The following is an 18,775-nucleotide window of genomic DNA, read 5'->3' on the forward strand; positions in this document are numbered from 1 at the left end:
TCCTCCCTTGCCCTCACATGGTTTGCCCCCGTTCCCCGAGCTTCCAGTATCTGCTCCCCAGTGCCTGAAGCACCATCTACAAGGGACACAATCTGACTCCAAGGGGCAGGGAAGGAACTAAGACACAAGTAGTGCTGGGGGCCAAACCATGGCTGGTGCCATGTGGGGGTCTTGATAACAGCCTTTTCCAGAGCAGTCTTGAGGACCAGCCTGTAAGGAGCTGGCCTGAGGGTGTTGGGCTCCTTTAGGGAGGGGAAGGAGGGAAAGGATCTGGAAAGGAGAGGCAGAGGCCTGGGAGGGAGGTCACCTTGGCTGCAGCTGTGGATGGGCTGTAGTCTGGGATTTCTTGCTCCAGGGGAGAGGCATCAGGGAGGTTGGTGTGTGCATGGGCACGTGTGTATGTGAGTGTGTATGTAATGTGGCTGCAGGTAGGCCATGGACAGAGGGAAGATTGAGCCAGTAAAATGTCCGAGGGAGGGCTGAGGAATGTGAAAGAACTGCCCTGCTCCCTGCCATGCATTCCAGCACCTCTCATGTGTGTCCTGGACTGAAGAATGCTGGTAGACTGTTCTAATCCAGGAATGACTAATACATGGCATGTTTGCCACCACCTACCAAGCCTACTGTCATGGCAGACATCACTAATCGATCATGGCTCCCCTTCTACTGTTAAGCCAGGACATGGCCTCATAGTATTTCTCTGCAGGTCTCTAAGTGGTAGCCACTTGACACTTTTAAGCGAAAACCATTTCACTCAGGGATGTCTAAGCCATCTGCCTCTAAACAGATGCAAATTCTCCTCATGAGTGAAAGGTCCCCAAGGAAGGAAAAGGCCACATTCCTCTAGTCACTGCTTTGTCACCCTGATATGGGGTGGAGTGGGGGGCAGGGCTCCTCCCCAGGAGTCACTGGCTCCACCACTCTCTGGAATAAACTTCAGGAAGTCCGCCCCCCACCCCCATCCCCTTACAGGTTCAGGAGGCCCCCAGAGAGACAGACCACAGGGACCCAGGCGCAAAGCCCTCAGGAGAAGTCAAGAGCAAATCCTCAGGGAGGTCCCAGCAGCAGCAAAACCCGATGGCTGACTCGGGCCCCTTCCCCTCTCCCGGCTGGCTGCTCATCTGGGAGGGGGTGGAGGCAGGGCCGCACCTGTGATGAAGTAGCTGAGCTCAGCGTTGAGGCCCACGTCGTTGTCGGTGCAGTTCAGCCAGACCACCCGGAATTCCCGCGGCACGTCCTCGGACACGGAGATGTTGTACGTGGCAGGGAAGAAGGTGGGTGTCTCATCATTCACATCCAGCACTGTGGGCAGAGTCGGTGGTCAGGGCTAGGCCTGGCTTCTGCTCTAAACAACCAACTCCAAAGGCAGTGGCTCATGCCACAGACCAATAGGAAGCACATTTCCTAGGAGTCGACACCTGCGGGTCATGAGCTGAGGGCCCCCATGGCCGCTGGGGCCAGGACAGAACTGACCAGAGATCCGCGCCCTCCCACAGCTCCCGTTCCCCTGGGGGCTTGTTGCTGCTCATGCTGTCCAGACCCCACAGCCTCTTTCCAATACATGCCTAACAACGACGACGATGACAACAGTTATGATGATGACGATGACGGTGATCACCATTTCTCAGCTCTCCCCAGGTGCCAAGCGATGCTAAGTGCTTCCTCTACAGGACCACACGGGCCCCTCATATCATCCTCACAAGGCAGCCGTCATTAGACACACTATATAGATGAGGAATCTCAGAGCAACTGAATGACTTGTCCAAAGTCACACAGTGAGAGTGGTGGGGTGGGGGTCTGGGGAGGCCTGTCCCCAGTTTGTCCCAGGGAAAGTAGCTGGCTTTGAGAACTACCCTTCCTTCCGCGCCCCACACACCCCAGCCAAAAAAGTCTAATTTCCCTTATAGATTTGTGTTTTCAGCTCTGCATGCCAGGCCCCCATTCCTTTGGCAGATGGGGCTTGGGATGACCTTCAGTGAAATGAGCCCCACGCCACTTTGGCTCCTCTTTGTGATAACACCAGGAGAAATGATAGGCTCATTTGATGACACGGCTTCTGCTGAGCTTTGGAAAAAAAATCTGGGGTCCTCTCTGAGAGGACTGGACACCTGCCCTGTCAATCATTGGCACAGATGTGGTTCCTCAAACTGGCACCAGGAGCCCACAAGCCTTGGACCAGCAGGAGAGAGAACACTCGGCTCTCTCTAGTCTTCATCATCTTGGGTCGTGCTTAAGGAGGGTGAATGTTTGTGCCGAGCCAACCACCACCCACCCTCCATCCCACAGGGGCTGGCAGGACCCAGGATGGGACCAGGCCTGTCCTAGAGAACAGGCCACATCCTGCCCATTACACTCTGAACTTACTTCCCTGGGGTTACTCCTGGCCCTCTGTCAACAGCTCATGTCCACGTCCCAGTTTTGTCTTAAGAATTAAAGATACAGCCAGAGTAGATGAGCGATAGTAACCCTCCTTGGCCTGGCCCCGCCCTGATAGAGGGTGGAGACGGTGGGAATTATCGAGAGGGCCCCAGGAAGATGAGGAATCCTAGGGAGTCTGGGAATCCCAGCTGCCCTGTTCCAGGGGTGATGCCCTTCCACCGCGATTCCAGGCATTCCCCACACACGGGAGGGGAGGCTTCCCTTTACATCTCCAAATAGAAAGTCTGTCCCTCCAAAGACGACAACAAAGGGTTTTGAACCTCCCCTGCCTGCTCATGACCCCGAGGGCGCCACCCCTGGAGCAAGCCCTCTCTGCTGCTGCCAGGATCAAAAAGGGGGACCTTAGCAGTGGGTCCAGGCCACGGCCCCTGGGCTCTGGGACCCTGAAGGCAGTGACGAGGTGGGAAGAAGGCCCTGCTGGCATTTTTGACTTAGTGGAGACAGAGAGGGCTCTGCTGTGTCGAATGGCTCCAGCTGAAGAGGGCGCCCGTCGGCAAGGCAGCCTGTGCCGCCCGGACACTGGACAGCAGTGGTGAGCGTGGGCTCCCAGCCGCCTGCCACTGCCCCAGGGCCCGCGCCACGTGCTCAGTGCAGCAGGAGGCACCCCTGCCCCCTCACCTCGGATGGTTAGCGTGCTGGTGGAGCTCTTGGTGGGTGTGCCCGCGTCGCTGGCCACCACGCGCAGCTGGTACTCGGCGATGCGCTCGCGGTCCAGCTCGGCGGTGGCGACCACCACGCCGCTGCTGCTGTTGATGAGGAAGTCCATGCGGGGCATGCCCACATGCATGCGGTAGGACACCAGCCCGTTCAGGCCCTCGTCCAGGTCGATGGCCACCACCTGAGGGAGAGGAGGGGCCGTGTGAGGGGTGGGGACACCAGCACTGACGCTCATCCCCTGAGAAGCACTCCCTCCTTCCCACTGACCCATGCTTGGCTCCGGCAGACACACCTGCCCCCACCACAACCCAGAGCCTCAGGCCAGGCCACTGTCCCCAGCGCAGCCTCCCAGATGCTCTGTAAGGGGGCAGCATGTCAGAGCTGAAAGGTATCCAGATGTAACAAGTGCGGCCAGGAGTGGGGTGGCGTGGGAAAGGGGCTTTTCAGAACAAGAGTCCAGGTCCACAGCCGTCCCCCCTTCAAAACCCCGCTCTCCTCGTTAGGAAGCCCTCCCAGGCTCACCCCAGCTGGCTCGGGACCCTCCAAACTCGGCCGTCTCCCTCACCCCCGGCCCTCGTGCTGCTGGCTAGGAGCAGCTGTTAACAGCTCAGACCCCTTCAACTACATGGAGCTCAACTACACAGGACGCTTGATCAAAAGGACTCCCTTCCCTGCTTTGTTTTGCTTTGTAAGACAACAAAAACAAGATGCTATCAAGAACTTGTTCTTAAAAGTCACTTGAGGATTTGCTTATTATTTTAAACAGGCCATTCGAGGCCACGTGTAGGCAAACCTCCTTCCAGTCCCTACACTGTTCCCATCTGCACCTCTAGCCCTGATGAGAGCTCCTGACTCAAGACCCTGACATGCTGAAAGTCTTACAGAAGACGATTCAAGACATTTGAGAAAAAATGTACAATAACAGTTAAAATAAGAGCTTTGGGTCAAGCCAAGACTCTCAGGATTGAAAGACAATGTCAAAGTCATCTGGTCTAATTTACATCCAACAAGTTGGATAAGAGGGTATCCAGACTCAGCTTGAATGCTTTCCACGATGGGGGGCTCACTACCTCCAATTTGTCTGCACACAGCTCTAATCCCCGGGGAAAGTTCTTCTGCACATTCAGCAGAAATCATTATTGGTTGAGGTTGTAGAGGGCACCTGGGGAACCGCTGAGCTTGGGTCAGAGCCCTCTTTCTGCATCTGAAGACAGTTTCCCAATTAAACGCTCCCAGCTCCTCCCACCATCTTCTCATGACTCTGAGCCAGTTCCTCTGTGAACTCAGAAGCTGTGCTGGTGGGCATTTCCTTCCTCTGCTGTCTCTGAGCCCTGGAGAACCAGGTCTGGGGGCTCATCTGCTCTCTCACCAACCTCCCTCCTCTTTGGGGGACTTCTCCTCAGGGACTGGTTGCTGTTCCCTGGATCGCAGCTCCCCCTGCTGGGGGTTTGGGGAGAACGTTCTGTTGGAGAGAGTGAATGCTCCCTGGAGCCTTAATCTCCTTTTACAGATGAAGAAACTGAAGCACAGTGGGCCTGCAGGGCATGGCCAAGGTTAACCACTCTGGCATCCTGGCAAATAACGCTGTCTTCTTCAAATGGGATCAGGCTAACCCCGTGCCACGGGCTCCCGCTGTCTCTAGGGTATAAACCCTCATGATAGACACATAAATCATGAGCACATCGGCTACTGTGTATCTCCTGCAATCCAAGTGCCAGGCTGCTTACACAGGTGTCTGATTGAATCCCCACAGCACAGCCAGCCAGGTACTCTTCTGATTCCCATTTCACAGGTGAGAAAACTGAGGCCCAGAGAGGTTAAATAGTGTGCTCCAAGTCACCCAGCACACAGGTGGTGCAGTTGGGACCCACACCCATGTTGGTTGTACTCCAAAGCCCATCTCAACTTTGAGGGCTTTCCAGTGTTTCTAAATAGCCCCTGTTAGGGCATCACCTCCCCTCAACCTGTACCTTCAGGGCCTCCCTGACCAGAAGGGTGATGAAGCAGGAGGCAGAGGGCCCAGGTTCAAGATCAGGCCCTACCTCTTCTTGGCTACAGGGACTTGGGCAAGTCTCTTTAAGTCTCCTGAAAAGTGGGGGAATCCACCCACTGTGTGGTGCTGCCTTGGGGTTTACAGGAGAGCACAGGAGAGAGGGGGCTGCCCATGGAGGCAGGATGCCTGGGCTACACTCGTCCGTCCTTCTTCGTGTTCTAGAACCACCTATAGGCATGAAGTGCTGAGGGTCTTGGGCCAGACCTCCACAATCAGGCCCTGAGAAACTGATTTGGCTTCCTAGAATTCTATTCTTTGTCCCCCTCCCTCCCTCTGCCTTTAACCATCTCCTGTGGTGCTTTCCCTTCCAGACCCAGCTCAAGCCCCTCCTCCTCCAGGAAGCCTTCCACTTCCATCTCTCAGAGCACTGGCTCTCCAAGTCTGGTGTGGATTGTGTCCTGTCTGATGGTCTCGGGCTGGCCTCCCCTGCCCCGTCCCTGCCAAGTGTCCGTCACAAGGCTGGGCACACATAGCACCCACTGCTCCCTTGCTGGCTGGTTGGTGAGGGAGATGACAGAGACCAGGATCCCGGGCCAGGAAAGGGAAACTCACCTGGTAGACAGAGACCCCCGCAGGGGTGCCTTCAAGCACCTCGGCCACAAAAGGCAGGTTCTGAAAGGTGGGGTCATTGTCATTGAGGTCCAAGAGGTTCACAAACACCGTGGCACTGCTGGTGGCTCTCAGAGGGGGTGTGCCACCTAGGGGGACCGGGGAGAGGAGAGGGAAAGAGGGGTGCAGGAGAAAAAGGGGGGTGGAGAAAGGCGATTCAGTGGCCCTCCATCCCAGGGGCCCCTTCACGAAGCAGCGTGGGCCTTGCACCCCCAGCTCCCTCTGCCCTCTGCGAGGGCTGGGTCACAACTGGGAAGTGGGTGTCACTCCACTCCTAGTGATCAAGACACAGCCCTCCTGGGTAGGCCCCGGGATGCCCAGAGGACATGCCACTGGGGGAGGTCCCCGGTTCACTGAGTGTCAGGGGCCACAGCCCAGGCGTGAGGGGCACGTACAGTCCGTGACAGAGACGATGATCCTGCGCATCAGCTCCGCCTCGTGGGGGTCGGGGTTCTCCCGGTCCAGCATGACATGGGTGGTGCGGATCTTGCCTGTGCTGCTGTTGAGGCGGTAGAACTTGTTGGGTGGCTGGATGCTGTACACCAGAGTGCCATTCTCCCCCAGGTCTGGGTCAATGGCCACCACCTGCCCGGGAGGAACCGACCCCTCCACTGAGCCCAGGCCAGGGAGGGGGTCTCTGTGGCCCAGGCTGCCCGCCCGGGTTGTCTGAGCTCACACACTAGTCCCGGGCACCCCACTGTCTGGAAGCAGGAGGTATCCTCGCTCAAACTTGGGAAGTGGGTCTCCCTCCTGGCTTCAGCAGGGGGATCTCTGGGGGTTGGGAGGCAGGAGGTTCAGAAGATGAACCAGCACTGGAAGTCCTGGGCTCCTTGGCTTCTCCATCCACTGTTTTGACTTTAGGTAAGTCCCTTTCCCCACTCAAGCCTCGGCTTCTGATCTGTAAAAGCAACACTTAGCACCCGATAGCATATAGGAGGCTCCCCGAACCTCATAGACGCCAGGCCTTCTCCACCTACTGTGTCAACAGTCTTACGAGGAGGACACCTATAATTAAGCCCATTTCACAGATGAGGCACAGTGAGTCTCCCAGCCAGGAAGTGGCTCTAGGTCTCTCCGGCAGGCAACACCGCCAGCATCCTTCCTTTCCAGACATGTGGGGTAACATGTTCATGGAGCTTTTGGGAGAGCAGGAGTCCCTGTAGCCCATGACCATGGAATTCTTCAGGGTGGGGGCTGGGAAGGGCTGGGGAGTCCAAATCTTTGGCTGATCTTTTGAAAGGATTTGAAACCCCAGATTTGGGGAACTGGGTTCCTCATCATCAAACCCTCTCTTCTTTCCTTTGGAGCTTTAGATTGTGAGGCAATTTGAAAAGAACTGGGCCTCTTGTGACACCAAGTATGACAGGGCATGGGAAGGGAGCCATGGATAAGTCCCCTGGTTTGGAGGGTGGGCCAGTCATGGGGCTGGGGATAGGGGAGGCTGGAGGAGGGAGAGGCCCGAGTTTCCCTGAAGGGGAACGCCATCCCCGAGAAGGGGGAGGGTCTCAGGAGAGGGGCCCCAGACACTCTGGCCCCTTTAACTTTCCAGCCCCTCCCCATGAAGGGATTAACCCGAGTGCTGACCTAACCCAGAGCAACAAACCCTGCAGCCCATTCTCTCCCAGGTCCCCATGCCCACCAATCCCCTGCTCTGTAGGAACTTCTCTACCATCCACCTCCCACAAGGGGAAAGCAGAGCTCAGAGAGGCATGGGCCAGACTCAGTGTCAGACAGCACCAGCCTTGGAGCCAACTCAGTTCCCACCCTGGACAGCAGTGGCACCCACCCCTCAGCTCACCCCCAACCCTGGCTGCAGGGGCCACTGCAGCACCAGAGGTGGACAAGATCAATGGGGGGGGGTGGTGACTGCAGTCCCAGGGGCCGCATCAGGACGGTGTCATTCTTAACTCCAGAACACGTGGCGATGACAGCTTGGCCTTGTCAGCTCCTTCATCTTATTTGATGTGGGGTCTTTTGTGCTTTGGCAGCAGAATCTGTCCCTCCTCTGGCTTAATCCTCAGCCTGCGGTGTCTCAGGGGCCATTAGACCAGAACAGACAGATGGGTTGGCCTGCTGAGGGTGCCCATCTTCCCCTGGGCCCCAGGGAGGCCAGGGAGAGAGGCCAACATTGGCGCTGAACCCCGAGCCACTCCGGACCCCTCTTCTGCTTTAGAGAGTGGGACATGGCTCTACTCCCACCCCAGCTGCTCAGCCCATCTCCTCCCTTCCCAGCCTTGCTGTGCCAACGGGGATGTGGGAGGCCCCAGCCTTCCAGGCCTGAGGAGCCCTCACTGTGCTGCGGGCATGGTGCTCAGCTTCCCCGCCTCTATAATGGGGACCCAGTCACCCCTGTATCGACAGCAGGGGACAAGGCTCTCCTGGTATCATTTCAGCCAGGCAAAGTCATCCCACTGATGGACAGAGGAGACCAGCAAGCCTTGTGTTTCTACAATGCTTCTCTCAAGTTAGAGGAGGGAGATAGTTTTTATTCCCATTTTTCTGGATAGGGAAACTGAGGTACAGAGCAGTTAAACCACCCGTTCCAGGGCAGCAGCCTGTTGCTGAATGCGCTGAGATACCTTCCACCACCGCTGAGTGCTGGGGTGGGGGTACCTTGGGCAGCTGCTTCCAAGTGACCATGGTTGGGGGTGGGCACTGACTCTTGGCCCCTTGGCCCACTCCCTGGTCATGGGATGGGGGCACAGGAGAAGGCGTTGGGCTGGGACCCCTCCTGCAAGCTCCCTGCTGGGCGATTTTATAGAATCTCACCCCTTTCCCCTCATTATTTCCCATTTCATGCTCGTCATTTTTCTCCTGGCCTGACGGGGAATAATTCTCTCCCTCTCCCCTCTCCTTTATTTTGCTGGAGGGCTTTGAAAGGCTCTAAATCAATGCCCATCAGCCAGGTCCTTGAAGGAGGCTGCAGGAGCGGGGAGGGAGAGTTGGGCCAAAATCTCACTGGCAAACAGAGAACGGCCACTCTGCAAGCTCACGCCCGTGCGGGTGGACACCCGCGGTGCACATGCGCACACAGACACTTCCCTGGCCAGCTCCCGGTGCACACGAATATGGCACATGCTCGTCTGCACACAGCTCTGAAAAAAAATCACTGGAATCACCCTGCACTTCAGACACCAGGGGCAGCGGCCAGGGGCCTCTCTAGAGGGGCCCTTGGGAGAGTCCTTGGTCACACACCCTAGTCTCCCTCTGACAAGGAAGACTCAACCCCACCTGGTGGAGTGGAGAGCCAGGTAGGGTGGGGACGAAAGGCGAACAAGTCCATCAACAGCTCTCATTCACAAATACTGAACCCTTACAATGTGCCTGGCACTGTGCTAGGCACCGGGGCTCAACAGTGAACAAGACAGATGTGATTCCAGCAGCGGGGGCAGCTGATGGCAACAACAGCTGTCATTTGCTGACCACTCACCGTGTGCCGGTGTACTTTGTGTATTTTGGCTCATTAAGTATGACTACAACTCTACCAAGTAAAGAATTTATCCCCGTTTTCTATTTGAGAAGGTGGGACCACAGACAGGTTAAGTAACTTGCCCAAGGTCACACAGCTGGTAAGTAGTATGGCTGGGATTAGAGCCCAGACATTTTGGTACCAGAGGCGCCCACTTAATCACTGAGCTATACTGCCTCTTAATAAGCAAGCAACCTAACAAACAGATAAACACGGATTGTGTGGCCATCTCTGAAAGAAACGGAGTGTAGAGAGGTGGCATTTTGAGCTGGGACAGATGGAGGAGAATGAGCCAGCCACGGGAAGAGCAGGGGTGGGGAGTAGAGGAAGAAGAGCACCCTGGGGTGGGGCAGGAAGAGCTTGCGCAGAGGCTCCAAGGTGGGAAAGAGTTCAGCAGGTTCAGGAAACTAAAAGGCGTGTGTGTGTGTGCGCGCGCGTGCGTGCGTGTGTGTGTGCGTGCGTGTGTGTGTGTGTGCGTGTGTGTGTGTGGGGGGGGTATGTGGTGGGTCTGAGAAGGGGGGTGGGAGATGAGTCAGGAGGTAGGCCAGTTTCTGTTCAAATATCACCTCCCCCTTGATGTCACCTCTGGGTTAGCTGTTCCCTCCCTGAAGCCCACTTTTCTCACACCTCAGCCACAACCCCTACCTCACCCAGGGCCGTTGTGAGGCCTTAGAAGGCCCCAGGGGGCCCCCCTCAAAGGTATTACAATGTACCCATGTATATATGCATACATACATTTCACGGCTATAAAATCTGAAAGAATTTTTATGACTATTCCTTTTGAAATTATTTTGCTATGACGAACTCAATTAATGTATGGGCTTCTTAATTTCTGGCATCCTGACAATCATCACACATAACTGGGAATTCCAGAAAATCAAACCCACAATTTGTCCTCAAATGCAATGAAATTTTTACACACATTAAATAGCGTAATTTCTAAGGTTGTCACAACATATTTGGCAGATGTTTAATATAACAAGCTTTAATTCTTATTCTGCTCTTTTCTTTTTGAAATTCTGAGTCATTAACATTTTTTTTTTCAGGGCTCAAACACTACCATGAGTCATTGAAAAGCTGAAGTCCCCCATCCCTGTGGCTGCCCCAAGCTGGGGGAGGAACGGCCATGTCCACTCTATACTGAGGGGTGGACTCACATGTCCATCTCCCCAGAGTTAAGGTGGGGCAGATCCTGTGGGCCAGGTAGGTCCAGTAAGGACTCTGGCTTTTACACAGGGTAAGGTGGGAACCAGTGGTGGGTTTGAGCCTAGGAGTGACACGAAGCTCCCTGAAGGCAGAGAGGAAACTTGCTGCTTCCTGTACTCCTGCCAAGCACAGGGTCTGGCCCATAGTAGGTGCTCACTGAAGGTTTGTGGAGGTTTCCTGGAGAGTGAGGGGGCACTGGGCAGCAGGCCCCTGGCCCACTGTCCTTACCTGCTCATGGCTCAGAGGATGTGAGGAAAGGCTGGAGACCCGGGGAAGGCTACTGGGGACCTGATCTGGGAACTGCCCAAGGCCAAGTGCAGTCCCAGCCGGGCCGACCTACTTTTTGCCTGGCAGGTGGACTCTTTAATAATGGCACCCCTGGCTGCTGTTCCATGCAGCCACATTCTCTCCTCAGTTCCCTCTGGGAGGAATTTCTCAGTCACGTAAAGCAAAGGTAAGAGTTGACCAGACAGATGTTCAGAGGTGAATATTCTGCCCCAGCTCTTGGGGTCTCTGGCTGGGGTTGTCCTAGTCTAGACCCCTAGTGTACATGAGGTGGCAGCAGAGAGTGCCCATCGGATCTGTAGCCCTAGAGAGCACAGAGGAAAGGGCCTAGGGGAGTGATTGCCAAATATGGCTCTGAGCTGGAAGGACTCCCCCAGTCTGGGGCTTTGAGAAAACACAGATTCCAGATCCCAACCGCCCCCCCCACCCCACCCTACAGGAATCCTTGCAAGGGGGACCCGCCCATGAGTTGAGAGTCATTCGGATCTTGAACTTGTACAAAGGAAGACAGGACAGATGTGATGGCCATCTCTCTCTCTCTGTCCTTCCTTCCAGGTTGACATCCTCCCCCATCTAGACCAGGTGGACCTTGTCACTACCGGCTGTGGTTGATGTGGCGTGGGGCAGGGAGGCTAGGCATCACCACCCCAAGGTTGCTTGCACTCAGTGTGGGGCAGCCTTCCTGGAGAGCTGCATATGAAAGTTACCATCCCTTCTCTCATCCTACCTGAGTTCTCCAGTTTTTCGGGACCTGGGCCACCTGTCAGAGCACCGCTGAGCCAACAGAGGGATAAAGGCCAGGTGGGACCTGGGTTTCAGTCCTGACACTATCTCTTACTATCTTACTAGCTCTGCGACCTTGGGCAAACCCCTCAAATGCTAACTCTCCACTTTCTCCATCATACAGTGGAAGCAAGGAACCCATCTGCCACGTGGGATCACCACAAGGATGAGAGAATTCATGAGGCGTGCCCAGCACAGCATCTGGCATGTCCCAGCAGGGTTGCCGTAATCTGTCAGGTTCATGTCTATCACAGCGCTGGCTGGTGTCTGGGGCCGGACATCTGGGGAGAAGCCTCCCTGAATGAGGCCAAATGGGGCACAAGTATGAGGGGGAAAAGAAAGCCTCACAAATGTGAATCCCAGAGCAGAGCGGATCGATGGGGTGCTCAAGCCTGGCTTTGCTCAGCTTCCTCAGGACTCTGCTCTCCCTTCTGGACGCCCTGAGGTTTTTGGCTGTGTCTCCCCTCCCCCACCCTGAGTCACATTCCCTGCACGCAGCACACATAGGAGCCTGTGAAAACCTGGAACATCCCGTGCCAGAAAGTCCCTGAACTCTAAACCCCTTGCTGGGGCAGCCCTGGGCCAGCTGACCCAGGCCGATGGCTGCAGTGATGGAAGTGGTGAAGGCAGGCGCTGAGGGCAGAGCTGAAGCTTGTGCGATTTGAGGGGGGGACGGGAGGTTGGGGGCTCTCCTGAGGGGGTGGCCAGAGTCCTAGGGTCTCAGGGTAAGGGTGGCTACGAGCTGAACCAGCCCTAGCTCCTCTGGCACTGTCCTTGGGCTGCCTGTGCTCCTTTTGACAAAGCCTGGAGTCCCCTGTCACTGAGGACTGTGTGAGGGCTTTCCCCCAACCTGTGACTACCTTTCACCATGCAAGAGAGCTTCTGGAACTCTGCTCCTAGAGCTGGCTCCGAGGGAAACATTAAGTCCATCAGTACCACACTGGCAGGCCCACAGGGCTCCAGTGGGAATGGCAGACACCCCGCGAAGGGCCGCCTAGCAGCTCTGCCTCCCACCACCGCTTACTGTGGTCACGTCAGAGTCTGGAGGGGTCATCTCCACCAGGTTGATGTAGTAGGGAGCGTCCTTCCAGCTGGGGTGGTTGTCGTTGATGTCCAGGAGGGTGATGTTCACCTGCAAAGCCACAAGGGGCGCTGTGGGACGCACCTAGCTGAGCTGTGCGAGGACAATGCCCACGCTGGGGGACACAGATGCCTATGGGGCACCTTGGCATTAACTCCACCAGGTCCACCCACTTTGGGGGCCTTGGGGCAGGGCCTGGGCTTTCAAGGACAGGAGGGAGCCAAGACCCTTCAGAGGGTTTAGGTGCTGTCCCATTAGGAGGCAGAGGAATGGATGAGATGACCCCTGAAATCGTTCCTGTGACTTGGGACTTGTTCTGTCCACCCCTAGTCTTGGCTGAAGGTGACCGACAGCATGGGGGAGGTTTGGGGTGGGGAACCTGATAGAATCCCTAGAGTTTCCCCCGTCAGTCTCAGCTACCAGCCAAGCAATTTCCCTGCTCACCTGCCACCCAGGTAAATTATTTATAGAGCTCTGAGTCTTATTAGCAGGGGCTTCCCGTGACTGAATAGGGCACTGGGGACTTTTCGGCCAAGTGCCTGGCCGAGTGATAGCAACCCCAGCTCCTCTGGCTGGGTAAGGATGGGGGTAGCTGCTGTGGGTGGGATGAGGGCTAAAGGAGGGCTAAAGGAGAGGTCAGGAGAGGGCTCCAGAGAGCAAATGAGGATAAGGAGGGGAGTGGCTGGAGTGACCTGTCAGCTGCTCTTCCTGCTTCCTCGCCCACAGAGGGAGTGTCTCACTCCCCCGTCCTCTTCTGCAGCTAAGAGCTCAGTCAGGATCCTCGAATGGCTTTCCTCTAGCTTCCTACTCTCAGAGGCACCAAGGCCTTGGATGGGGCTCTGGGCCTTCCTGGGTCCTACTTGCTCATGGCAGTGAAACCTAGGCATCATTTCTCATCATTTCTTGCAAACCTAGGCTGCAAATGTAGGGGTGGGGTGGTAACAGGCCCCCAGGAACCCTCCAGGGCCCTGCTTCCTGCTCTGAGCCACTCTTCTGGCAGGAATACCTACACTTGCTTCTTGGCAGGTGCCAAGGCAGGGAGGGAACTATGGGGCTCATGCCTTCTTCCCAGCTGGTCTTTGGGGGCAGGAGAGAGTATTTGCTCCTCCGGAATGCCCCCATGTCCCAGGTGGGAATGCCTTTTTTTTTTTTTTTTTTTTGGCCGCGCTGTGTGGCTTGCAGGATCTTTCCTCACGAGGGATCAAACCCGTGCCCCCTGCAGTGGAAGCACGGCGTCCTAACTACTGGACCGCCAGGGAATTCCTGGGAATGCCTTTCTTCCCATAGCTGTGGAGGCCCCAGGGCTGACCTTGGCTGACAATGAATTGGTACCTGCTACCCTCCCTCCACACAAGGCCCCACAAGGCCTCACACTGCCTCAGGACACAAGCACCCAGGGGCCTAAGTGGTGCAAGCTGAAGATGAGCTGGGGGCAGCAGCCTGGCTGGCAAGTGGGGAGCTGGGGGCAGGGGAGGGCCAGGCACTCACAGTGGCGATGCCGGTTTTCTGGTTGTGGCCCACGCCCCCGTCCACTGCCCGTACGATGAGGATGTACTCAGACTTGGTTTCACGGTCCAGCAGGGAGGTGGTGGTAATTTCACCTGCAGGAGAGAGGGGTGCGTGAGAGAGGGTCTGGGTGGGCCAGGGAGGGATTGGGGAAGGAGGGAAAGAGCAAGTGTGCAAAAGAGAGACGCTTGCAAGATCCAGTGACCTGGCCGCACATGTGTGAATGTACAGGTGTGCATGGGGGGTGGTGAGATGGTGCTCACAGGAGAGAGGGCATAGCACCCATGCCTTGGGAACCCGAATCCCAGAGCTGGGCAATATAACCCCGTGGGGAGGAGGTATTTTCAGATGTGGGAAAATCTAGGTTGATTATGGAGTTAGGGACTGGAAAACAGGGCAGGAGGGACATTTGGCCTCAAGCTCAGTCACAAACGACCTCTCACTTAGACTGCTGACATTACCTCACTGGTTTTATCAACTGGAACTAATTACTTAAATCCCCTGTGCTTCAGTTTCCTCATCTGGTTAAAAAGGAACAATAATAGGGCCTACCTCATAGGGCTGTTATGGGATTAATTCACCTAATTTAGTTCTAAAGCTTAGAGCAGCACCTGGCACTGTTTATTCACATGGTCACAGAAACAGGACTGAAACACACCAAGTGCTTCACGCATGTTCCAACTTGTGGCTCATTCTAGATAGCTCAACCTATAGTGCACTGAAATTTAAGTTATAAAATAATTTCCTTAATTACCTTGTATGTGACATAATTATAATGCCTTGAATTTTTTTTAGTGTATAAACAAGTTATTCTATTAAACATAAACATTTAAAATAGACCATAATCTTTGTCAGCCTGTTTTGGGCTTTTCTTTGTATTTTGGTGTAATTAAAATGTGGAAGTCATCTGGCAGTGGTGTGACGGTAAATGTTTGACAACTGGCTCCCCAAAGGAACAAAAAATGGTATTTGCTGATTTCCATAGTTATAAATATTCCCACCAGGGCCCATTTTAAGCTGCCCACTTGATGGCATTGAACCTGGAGTTGGGAAGAGATGTATACAGTTGGCTCTAGCGAGCAGGTGTGAGCCAGCACAAGCCAGCTTCAGTACAGTACAGTAGCCAGGTCATCTACCACGTGGGCCACGGGAAAGAGCCAATGCTTTGAGGACAGTGAAGCCCAGATCTGAATTCTGATTATGGCCCTTTCCAGATGCTTGGCCTTGGAAAAGTGACTTAATTTCTTTGAGCCTCAGTTTTCTCTTCTGTAAAAGAGATTAGTATGCTTTCAAATCAGAGCTTTGGAAGGATTAAATAACTCTAGGTGAAGTTCCCAACACTCAGAAAATGCTCATTTCCTTCCAAAGGACAGTGAGGGTTCTCCAAGGGCAGGGACTGTGTGCTATGCCCCTTGCCTGAGCTGTGTGACCTGGGGCAGGTTACTTAAAATTCTTTGTGCTTGATTTATTCTACCATAAAATAAGGGAGCGGGGCCAATGGTCCCTAGGACTCTTTCACTCTCACATTTCCCTTCCTGCCATGCTGGCCTGTCTCTGGCCTGTGCAGGGCTGAGAAGGGAGCTGGGGGTGGTGCTAAAGCCAGGAACAAAAGCCTGGCAAAGGTCTGCCCACCGAGCCACGCTCCTTGCTGGGGTGGTGTCAGTTAATTGGCAGCGTGAGGAAGAAATTAAACTCTAAAAAGTTTTAAACATGAACTTGTTGGCATGATAGATAGCTCCTCCTGTCTGGGAAATTAGATCCAATTAAGGCCACCTTTGTGGAGCAGGCCTGGCTAATTTGACCAAGGTGCTCAGAGGAAAACGTTTACACCTTTGGAGCTGAAGGAGCCGTGTTAAGACAGCAAGAAAATGTCCATGTCATTATTAAAGGCCCCGGGGTGGAGATGGAGTCCCTGACTGGGAAGGCTGGGTAGGTGCTGAAAGGTCAGTGTGCCCGCCATTGTATCTGGGGGTGGCACGCAGCTCTACACGGCTTTATAGAATGGAGCGTTGAAAGTGTGGGCTCTGGAGTCGGAAGTTCAGGCTCTGCGAGTCCTCAGTCAAGTGACTTTAACCTCTCCTACGCTTCAGTTTCCTTGTATGGAAAATGGGGATGCTGTGAGGCTAGTACCTGCCTCAGAGTCGCGGCGATGCTGGTCAGAGCACTTAGAACAGTGCTGAGCACGCAGTTAATATTCGTTAACGATATTCCTCTGAGCTCCCTAGAAACACTGGCTCGCTGAGGGTGGAGGCTCCTGAGAGCAGGGAGGGAGGCACCTGTTTTGTCAGAGGTGGAAAGGGAGGCTCAGGATAGCCCTGGGTGTGTTCAGTCTTTGTACACGTCAGCACCAGCCATCTGCTCCCCAAGCGTCCAGGAAAGGGGGATGAAAGAGAGATTGAAGGCAGACTTTGAGCAGGGAGGCATGAATAACAGGAAGACTCGGTGCCCTGCTGGGCCACCGATCACCTGTGGCAGGGATGGCCAGTGTTCGTCAAAGATTCCTGCTCCCCTCCCAGGCCAGAATGATTGCTGGGGAGGGGCTGCCAGGCCAGGGACTATGATGTTCCCCAAGCCTTCCTTGCATCTAGGTGGGGCCATTGCTTGGTTCTGGCCAACAGGATGTGGGCACAAGTGATGTATGTTACCTCCAGGTCTGACCCATAAACATCTCCTTGCACAAGACCCCATATTCCCTTTTCCTTTCTGCAGTGACCTTGGAGCCACAACATGGAAGGGGCCTGGGTCCCAGAATCACCATGTGGAAGACTGTCCCCTGAACACAGCATTGGACTGCTGTGTAAGTTAGAATTTCTATCGTGTTAAGCCACTGAGGTTTCAGGGTTTGCCTGTTTGGCATCTACAAGTTCCCTTACCTAATACACAAGTGGGTACTTGGAAGTGGGGAGCCTTGCATGCCCAGTAAGCTGACTTGGAACCCCGTGAGGGTGAGACCATGTCTTATTCCATCCTGTTCCCCAGCATAGCACCTGGAGGGGAGCAGGCCCACTGATATCTGAATGAAGGTATGAATGAATATCGGGGGCCTCCCATTCCTTCCCAGCTTCTTTTAGAAGGCTGGGTTCTCTTAATGCTTTTTTCTGCACCCCTTCCCTCCCTGCCTCAAGGAGGAGAGAAAGCTAGAGGGAGGCATAGGGAGAAATGAGGAAGGAGAGTTACATGGGCTGAGCAGGGAGCTGGGGATGGGTGCTCCAGGGTGAAAAGACCAAAGAAAATAATGATAATAACCTAACTTTGTTAGCACTTACTACGTGCCAGGGACTAGTCTGAGTTCTCTATAATGACTCACTGAATTCACACAACAGCCCTGATATGCGCGCATCCTCTGTAGGTGGGGAACTGAGGCACACACCACGTTAGGAAGAGGAGCCAGGATTCAAGAATGAGGTCTGCAGGTGAGGAGGGGAGACACCTAGGCTTGAAGAATGGTGTCCCAGAAGAGCAGTGGGTTAGCCAGATATTTGTAAAATGGAACACATTTTAAACATAACAGGGCTCTTCATCACTGAAAGACATTCTCTGGTGAATGAATGAATGTTGTGATTTTTGGGGGGGGGTAAGATCAGTAATCTCACACAAATGCATATTTCAGGGATAAAACCAGGTGCTCAAAGCTGACTTGCTCAGAAACACGAGCCTCCCGTGAAAGGGAGGAGACCCCGGCCCAGAGGCCGGTCCCCAGGCTGAGTACGGAGCGTCAGCCTGAGGTGCAGAGGACGAGGGCCACAGGGGGCTCACCTGAGCGGGCGTTGATCCGAAACTGGGAGGAGCCCTCCAAGGAGTAGATGATGGACTCCTGACCGTACTCCCGGGAGCGGTCCAGGTCTGTGGCGTTCAGGAAGAGCACCGTGGCTCCTTCCGGGAGACAAAAGGAGTGGGGTGCTACTCACCGTGGGCTCACAGCCCCAGGCTCTGGGGGCAGGACAGGGGCACAGGCCCAAGGGGAAGGAGACCTCAGGAGGCAGGAAGCCTGCCGCTGGGGAGACCCAGGGATGAGAGCGGGCTCAACCGCCTGTTCCTGTGGCCCAGGTTCCTGGGCTGTGTGGGGACAAGGCTCCGTGGGAGGGGTGAAGCCTGGGATGGATCCGGTCCGCCCCCTCCGTCCCGACTCACTCCTGGCCTGGCCTCAGAGAGTGCACCACTGCCCCACCCCATCCCTCCCTGCCTGGTCACCATATTAAATATGCTCAGATTGACCAGCTTTGACTTTGACTCAAAAAGAAATGAAGCTCCATATTAAATTATTCTACATTATTGTATTCAGTTTTGGTCTTATTTTATCTTGATCACAAGGAGAATTTATAAGGGTTTTTATTTTCTCTTTAATGTCCAGTTAAGGCCCTCACCTTCATTTCCATCTCTGTGAAATCCTGGGTCAGGGGACCAGCCTTGCCAGCTGCCTGGCCAGACTCTGAGGGCAGTCTGTCTTGTAGCCGTGCCTGCAAAGGCATTCAGTCCCCGCCTGCCACACAGTTGCCAGCTCTGGCAGGGTGGTGAGAAGGGTCAGTGTGTGGCCTTCTAGAGTCACCACACCCAGGCTGGAATCTGGTGGCACCTCTGGCAATTGCCTTAACTTGTCTGAGCCTTAGCTTCTTCCTCTGTAAAGTGGGTCTAACTATAAAGCCCAACTTATGGGGTTGTTGGCAAGGATCCCAAAGGATAAAACATG

General features: G+C 54.8%; 1 protein-coding gene across 1 annotated transcript in view; it reads right to left on the reverse strand.

Annotated features, from left to right (window-relative positions):
• The window catches only part of CDH23 (cadherin related 23), a 428,638-nt gene that overhangs the window by 98,109 nt on the left and 311,754 nt on the right, over nucleotides 1-18,775 (reverse strand). The window contains exons 20-26 of the mRNA XM_061181180.1: nucleotides 17,845-17,961; nucleotides 14,071-14,183; nucleotides 12,526-12,633; nucleotides 6,154-6,343; nucleotides 5,702-5,847; nucleotides 3,058-3,277; nucleotides 1,150-1,302 (exon numbers count right to left, since the gene is read on the reverse strand). Coding sequence (XP_061037163.1) covers nucleotides 1,150-1,302; nucleotides 3,058-3,277; nucleotides 5,702-5,847; nucleotides 6,154-6,343; nucleotides 12,526-12,633; nucleotides 14,071-14,183; nucleotides 17,845-17,961 — 1,047 coding nt within the window. The remainder of the gene's footprint in view (nucleotides 1-1,149; nucleotides 1,303-3,057; nucleotides 3,278-5,701; nucleotides 5,848-6,153; nucleotides 6,344-12,525; nucleotides 12,634-14,070; nucleotides 14,184-17,844; nucleotides 17,962-18,775) is intronic.

Source organism: Eubalaena glacialis, chromosome 1, assembly GCF_028564815.1.
Source record: "Eubalaena glacialis isolate mEubGla1 chromosome 1, mEubGla1.1.hap2.+ XY, whole genome shotgun sequence".
Classification (NCBI taxonomy): domain Eukaryota; kingdom Metazoa; phylum Chordata; class Mammalia; order Artiodactyla; family Balaenidae; genus Eubalaena; species Eubalaena glacialis.